Genomic DNA, 7,392 nt, shown 5'->3' on the forward strand with positions numbered 1-7,392 from the left:
TTAAGGGGTGTTCCCAGTATGCCGTGGTTTGTACCTAGTGCATACGGGGCCTTAAGTGTTGACCAGGCCTCCAAATTCCTCAGATCTCAATCTGTGTCTGTCATCTTTGTTGTTTCATGTAGCACCAGGGTCCTGGAGAAACGTTGTCTCATTTCACTGTGTACTGCGACAGCTATATATGCTTGAAATGACAATAAAAGCTTCTTGACTTGACAAAAATCAAATCAATCTTCACCACTGATGTCGATTATAGTTACACAGGTGATTCAAGGTGGATTTTTCCTTCCACAGGACAGATACAGCAATAATCCTCCTCGAAATGCTTGTTCACTGACATTAGCACAGGCCACAAAAACAAAACGGGTTCCTCAGCAGGAGTGAGAAAACGAAGAAAAGGCAGATCAGCTTGCGGCAGTATGCTACGTCTGACACAGCAGAATCGTGTGATCGCCACCACGACTCAAACTGTGGGGACAGCTGGTGAGGACTTACCCAGTTAAGACACACACACACACACACACACAAAAAGCCAGATTAAAACTCCTACATTTCTGCAGTATTACTTTTTGTACATTCCTAACAAATATTTTTTATTTCTTTTATATTTAATTAAGTGATTCGTTTGTACAGTCTGAGGAGGCGTAGTCTGGGTTTTCATTTCACTGCAAGTCATATACTGCATAAAAAAAACCTTTTAGGTTACAAATAAAATCTTAAATGCTGAATCTAATAGGTAGAATCACCGAGGTGACATGGTGGCTATTTTTTTGTTGTTGTTTTTATTTCACATCAGGATGCAGGAAAATCCATCACAAAAAATATTTTATATTTTTATAAAATTTTATTTTACTTGAATCTGAGTGTGTGGATTGATTTTCCTTAACAGCTAGCCTGACATTAGAACACTTATAATAAACTTTTTTTTTTATTTAACAAAAGCAAAACATATAATCGAGAACGTGTTTTCAGTAAGAAGAAGAGTCTCCAGTGTCAGGCTGCGCTTTCTTTGTAACACGACAAGCTGCGTTCTTTTGTCTTATTAACTTCAAGGGAGAGAAAAAGAGAGGCTGGTAAAGTGTCATCTATTCATTCATAATATAACTGATGGAAAATAGTATAAATGGCTACAGTATAAGAGGAATAAAAGACTTCAGCGTATGCCGTTATAGGAAAATAATCCAGTAATTCCACACTGGTGATTTTTCTCTAACAGCACAACCAATAATGCTTCTTCATTACAAATATAGTGGTAGGAATAGAACATTTAGGGAAAAAAAATGTACTAGCAATAAAATTTCTAAATTAAATAGAAATCAGCTTAATGTGGCCTCAATGCCTCAGCCATTGAGTTTAGTAATGCTAGTTTTCCCCCCAGAGAACACTGAATAACAAAAAAAAACAGTGAAATGTCAGCCTGAGAATAGAGAACATCAAATAATGATGCAAAAAAACATAGTTTATAGAACACTTTCATACATACTTTCAGCCAAAAATGTTTGTAATGAAATAAAATAATCCTGAGGGACTGGAATACTTTAGAGGGAGCAGACTGTGTTTAGGTATCTTCAAGGGTCTCACTGTTCAATGGTGCAAAAACCTTCAAAGCAGCGCAGGTAACTGGAATTACATTCTACTGTGGTGTGATGGACTGGAATCCCACCTGGGGATTGTTCCCATATTGTGCATAGTGTTAAGTATTGGGGCAAATAGGCTCTGGGTTGTTGATCAGGGTTCAAGCCCCAACATCACCAAGCTACACTGTTGGGCAATTGAGCAAGGTCCTTAACCCTCCCTCTGCAATCATAGCTGCCCCTACGCTCTGCCCCTAACTTCCTCAGCTGGGATATGCAAAGAAAAGAATTCCACAGTGCAGCGATAATAAAGGCTTCATGCCCTCACTTCTCATTCCTGTCATAACATCAACCCCCAGACCAGGAGAAAGCGCTTAGTGAAAATCAGTCAGTCAGTGAGTGAATGAATGTCCATTGTTAAAAAGTGCTACATATACAAAATACAATAGAACTGAATTGAATGAATACTCTCTGCTTTGTGCCCCGACTCCCCTGGGATAGACTCCAGGTTCCCTGAGACACAAGTGGAAGATAACTGTGACAGGAATATGGAGGGATGAGCACTGTTTTGAACAATTGAGACAAAATTTTCATTTACATTTACAGCACTTGGCAGACAACTCTTATCCAGAGCGACTTATAGAAGTGCTTTTAAAGTCTCCAAATGAATACGAATATGAAGATTAAGAACTCTAACAGCTCTGATGGGAGGAAATACAGCAAGAAATGCACAGACAAGTGGGTCTTTAGATGTCACTTGACTACAGACAGTGTCTCAGGAGTTTTGGACAAAATCCTGGAGAAGTGCATTCCACCCCACACACACACACTGCACAGCTAAAATCTTACTATCTAAAATTGCTACTGTTGTCCATAGTCTTGCAGTTTATTTCTACTATAAATAATTTAACATACTTAAATTTCATAATTTTTATTTTATCACTATTTGCAGTTTTAGCTATTACCTTAAGCGGATTCTTATGTAGACTGACTATAACTCCTTTCTGTACGTTGCATTTTCACAGCAATGTTAGCATTCTCCTTTACAAATTTATTCTCACCTTGTTGCTCTTTGTCTGCGAGTTTAACAAAGGAATCCTCATTTTTAACAGCAATTAATAAAATGATGTTAAACTGTATTCAGTGTTGGGGAAAAGCATGGACATTCTTCCCTTTTTTATTTTCTTTACACACAAAATACAAAATGGCAAAAATGGAAATCTGTTTAATCCATTGAAAAAATGTAAAAAAAAGAAAAAAAAGAAATCAGTTAAAAATCTCATTCACACTTGACCGATATAAAGTCCTTTCTGAACGATTCTTCATTCTAAGCGTCCTCAGGTTTGTCAGCAGGAGGTCCACAGGGCTGCAGCATCTTCTCCATCAGGTTGAAGCGCACACGAGCCTTGCTCTCGTTCTCAGCGATGGAGAAGTAATTGAGGAGGTCGAAGTGGCCCATGTAGGAGCAGTACGAGTCTCTGTGCTGGTTCACCAGCCATTCCCACTTGGTGGTGTCTGCGTGTCCTGTGCCGATGTACTTCGACTGCAGGTGCTCCAGCTGGCTGTGGATGTTGTAACGGTCCGTCATCTTCGCTTACAGATCAGCCGTGAAGCCTCTGAGGAGGACAAAAGAGAACGTGGATGAAGTCAGTGGAGTATATTCCTGTAAATCTTTTCACTGAGTAAATGCTCATGAGAAAGCTATATGCCTCTTTCTTAAATTGCCTGACAGCTTTTTGAAAAGTACCAGTTAAAAAAAAAAAAATAAATTTTTCCAAGGGCATTTCAACTCTGCAAAATCTAAAAAGGAAAAAATGAACTGTGAAGCAGCAAAATTGAAGTAATGACCCATCACTGAGTAATCAGACACAGCAGCAGCTTTGTGTGGAATGAACCAAATGAAACAATTTGACCTTCTGGAGCTTGACAGTCTTTTCAGAAGCAATAAATTATACAAACGATTATAACCGAGCGCACCAAATGAGTACAACACGCCTCCCACGTACAAATCGAAACAGGGTAAATAAACCAGCTGCGGCAGTTAAATGAAATTACTGTCCAAACAAACAGCAGATTAGAATAAAATAAACTAAGCAACAATCATGTAAACTTTTAATTGCCTGTTTCCACAATCTCTAAATTTGCTTGTGTTAACATGAGCAAAGGCAACAAACTAATGAATCGTGTTCAAGACATGCTACACTAACGCAAGCTTCTTGTTCTAATGACTTTGACAGTAAATAGTGCTCCACATTTGGACATACATATTGTTTTCTTTACTTGTAACAACTACATAACGCTGTTCCAGTTGTCCCAAAATCTGTTCAGTGGGGTTCACACCAAACTAGATAAACCATGTCTTCAAGTAGCTTGATTTAGGCACAGTGTCAAAGGGCTGTGATATATTAAGCAGCAACTGAGCAGGACGTTCTCAAAGTTGGTGTGTTGGAAGCAGGAAAAAATCAGCAACTCTACGGATCTGAGCAACTCTGACAAAAGCCAAATTGTGATGGCTAGACAACTGGGTCAAAGAATCTCTAAAACAGCAGGTGTTGTGGGGTGTTCCCAGTGTGCAGTGGTTCGTACCTACTGCATACTGGGCATAGATGTGGCCTTAAGTGTTGACCAGGCCTCCAAATTCATCAGATCTCAAACTGTGGGATGTGATAGACAAAAGTCCAATCCAAGAAGACCCCATAATGAACTGGAAGAGTTAAAGGATCTGCTGCTAATGTCATGGTGCCAGAAACCACAGCACACCTTCAGAGATCTTGTAGAATCCATGCCATAACAGGTCAGAGATTTTTTTTTTTTGCCAGCACAAGGGGAACCTACACAATAGTAGGCATGTGGTTTTACAGTTTAAGGCTGATCGTTGTACACAGGCATTCTATACAATTTTGTTCTTCCACCTTTGTAAAAACTTCTTCAGGATTATCCTGAGACTGCTTCCCTGTTAAGCAATCTCCATGCATCTCTTACAGATGGGACGAGATAATCAAATCTGTCTCATAGCATCTGTAGCACGGTTTTTCAACATACCCACCTGCAAAGTTATTAACTCACTAAAATGATTGGCCTTAAAGGATCAGGTTTCCGTACTAATCACGCCCTACATATCACCACATGAGCTGTTTAGAATCTTTCCTCCATGAGATCAACAATCAGTAAACTCCAGGAACTAAGAGGAGACTAGCTGATCATTTTGTTGAAGACCTTCATCCCATAAGAACGAAGGGTTTCTTCTTCCCAATGGTGAGACACTTCAACAGAGATCCTACTGCAGCTCTGACTGAGTTGTCGTGATGGGGGGGGGTAAAGTGAGGTAAGACGGAGAAAGAGTTCATCTAAATCCTAGTGGAATGAATGAATTATGACTCTTCACCCTTCTGCCATCTGGAAAGAGGCACTGGAGCATTCGGGCCCTCACAACCAGACTGTTTCTTTCCCCAAGCCATCAGGCTCCTCAACACCCAGGACTGAACTGTTCAACTCACTCTCTCTCAGCCCTTGTGTTTATTATAGCTGCTGCTATACTTATATTTATTTCTATTTTGCACTAACTCAACCTCTGCTATTGTATTTTTGCACATGTTGTCAGTTCTCAAAGTTGTACATCATCTCATTTTATTTCATTGCACATGTTCTTTTTCCGGCACTAAGTGTCCTGTGTTGTCTTTTTGGTACTTATTGTTTCTGCACTGTCTTGTCTATGCTCTGTTTGCACCTAGCTGCACACTTTGCACTTTATGTGGCTTGGGCAAACTTTGGTCTTAGCTCTGTGTTGTTTTTTTGTGTTTGATCTTTATGTTGTATGTTTCTGTAGCACCAGGGTCCTGGAGAAACGTTGTTTCATTTCACTATGTACTGTGTCAGCTATACGTGGTTGAAATGACAAAGCTTCTTGAATCTTGAATCTACACCACAAGCTGCATCCGCAAAGCAAACAGCATTGTGGCTGACCCCACACACATACACACACACACACACTCTTTGCCCACCTGCCATCTGGAAAGAGGTACCATTCGGGCCTTCACAACCAGACTGTGTAAGAGTTTCTTCCCTCAAGCCATCAGGCTCCTCAACACCCAGGACTGAACTGTACAAAACTCTCTCTCTCTCACACACACACACACACACACACTCACCTGTGTGAACAGACTCACACCTTATTGCACTACCTCAACCGCCTCTATTTGCACTACTTCAACTGCGGCTATTGCATTTTTTGCATTATATACGTTACAATCATATATGTGTTATTAGATACCTGTTTTGTTACAGTTTCTCCAGATTGCACATGTTCTCTTTCAGCGCTGTCTTGCGTTGTTTTTTTTTTGTACTTATTGTCTTATCTTTGCTCTGTTTGCACCTAGTTTCACATTTTGCACTTTATGTGGCTTCGACAAACTTCTGTCCTAGCTCGGTGTTGCTGTTTCTGTGTTTGTAATTATAATGTTGTATGTTTCTGTAGCACCAGGGTCCTGGAGAAACGTTGTTTCATTTCACTATGTACTGCGTCAGCTATATGTGGTTGAAATGACAATAAAACCTTCTGGACTTCTCATGTGGCACAGTTACCAAGATCACATTTTTAACAGACAATGTAGCTACACCATTACTAACTGTACGCACACTTTCACTATACTTTACTGAATTGTGTGACCTCTCAGCAGGGCAGTGACACGGACCTGTATTTGGACACTAGAAAGAGCACATTATGGAGGGAAACGCTTAAACAGGCCTCAGGTTCATTCTGAGATAATCTATCACTAGCGTTAATAGGCTACACGGCTCTTATTCAACTTATTAAAGCCATTACGTTCTGAGAAATGAATGAGATTATATAATTAAGTTATGGTGAAAAGGTGATTAAATTAGACATGATAAGCTGCCTAGTAACACAGTAGGTTACACACAATCACAATAAGCTAATTAATTAGCTTCGGCTAAAATCGTCTGTTGCGTTTCTTCGGTTGCTAATCAGTTAGCTAGCTCCACATCGTTCACAACCTGAATATCCATTTACTCTTTATTCCTGAATATTAAAATAACTATTATGAGCACAGTACCTTATTTCAGGCTTTTTTATGGTCCCAAAAATACTCGGAGCTTCGTCCGAAAGTGCCGAATATTGTTATGTTAGAAAGCAGATGGAGGCGATGTAAAGCGGAAGTAGCTTCTTCAAAATGTGTCCGGGTGGCACGCAGGAACAAGAATAGTAATAATTGTGTTCCGTTTTAATGCGGACTGTTGGAGTAAAGCGTTCTCTGTTTTAAAACCTTTTAAGAGAGAGTCCTCCCTATAAATGCATCCAAAAGAGGATATACTTTGTTCCAATAAAGAATATATAACATATAATAAATAGACAAAGCGGCCAAATATTCCACATTTACTGAATACACTGATCAGTGTTTTTTGTTGCAATGCCAGATGTCATGTCTGGACTTTTCTGCTTTGACCACACTATTTCCCTCAGGGATCACTAAGTTTCATTCAGTGTCAATTGCAAGGCAACACACTGTAACTTAGCAATCCAGCCAGCGTTCATGCTCAGGGTTGTGGTGGATTTTGAGTCTTTCCTGATTATACTGGCATAAAACAGGAATACAGACTGAATGGTGAAGCCAGTCCATCACATGGCACTAGGGGCAATTTAGTGCAGTAAGATATTTTTCTAGGTTGGTAAGAAACCAGAGCACCCAGAGGAAACCCATGCATACATGGCGAGAGCATGCACGCAAATTATTCCACACAAGCAGTAAGCCTAGATCAGGATCGAACCAGGAAGATTGCAGCTGTGAAGTAGCAACGCTTCCCA

At 39.9% G+C, this 7,392-nt stretch overlaps 1 protein-coding gene across 2 annotated transcripts; it reads right to left on the bottom strand.

Annotated features, from left to right (window-relative positions):
- Window positions 1-2,710: 2,710 nt before the first annotated feature.
- On the bottom strand, window positions 2,711-6,780 carry sf3b5 (splicing factor 3b, subunit 5). 2 transcript variants are annotated; one of them, XM_058386746.1, is made up of 2 exons: window positions 6,644-6,780; window positions 2,711-3,187 (listed from the first exon to the last, which is right to left on the bottom strand). In XM_058386746.1, exon 2 carries the CDS (start codon window positions 3,157-3,159, stop codon window positions 2,899-2,901), a length of 261 nt encoding a protein of 86 aa, XP_058242729.1. In that variant the 5' UTR covers window positions 3,160-3,187; window positions 6,644-6,780; the 3' UTR covers window positions 2,711-2,898. The 2 variants fall into 2 exon arrangements, with proteins under 2 accessions (XP_058242729.1, XP_058242731.1); XM_058386748.1 differs by lacking the exon at window positions 6,644-6,780 and adding an exon at window positions 5,573-6,625.
- Window positions 6,781-7,392: the final 612 nt, after the last annotated feature.

Source organism: Hemibagrus wyckioides, linkage group LG03, assembly GCF_019097595.1.
Source record: "Hemibagrus wyckioides isolate EC202008001 linkage group LG03, SWU_Hwy_1.0, whole genome shotgun sequence".
Taxonomy (NCBI): domain Eukaryota; kingdom Metazoa; phylum Chordata; class Actinopteri; order Siluriformes; family Bagridae; genus Hemibagrus; species Hemibagrus wyckioides.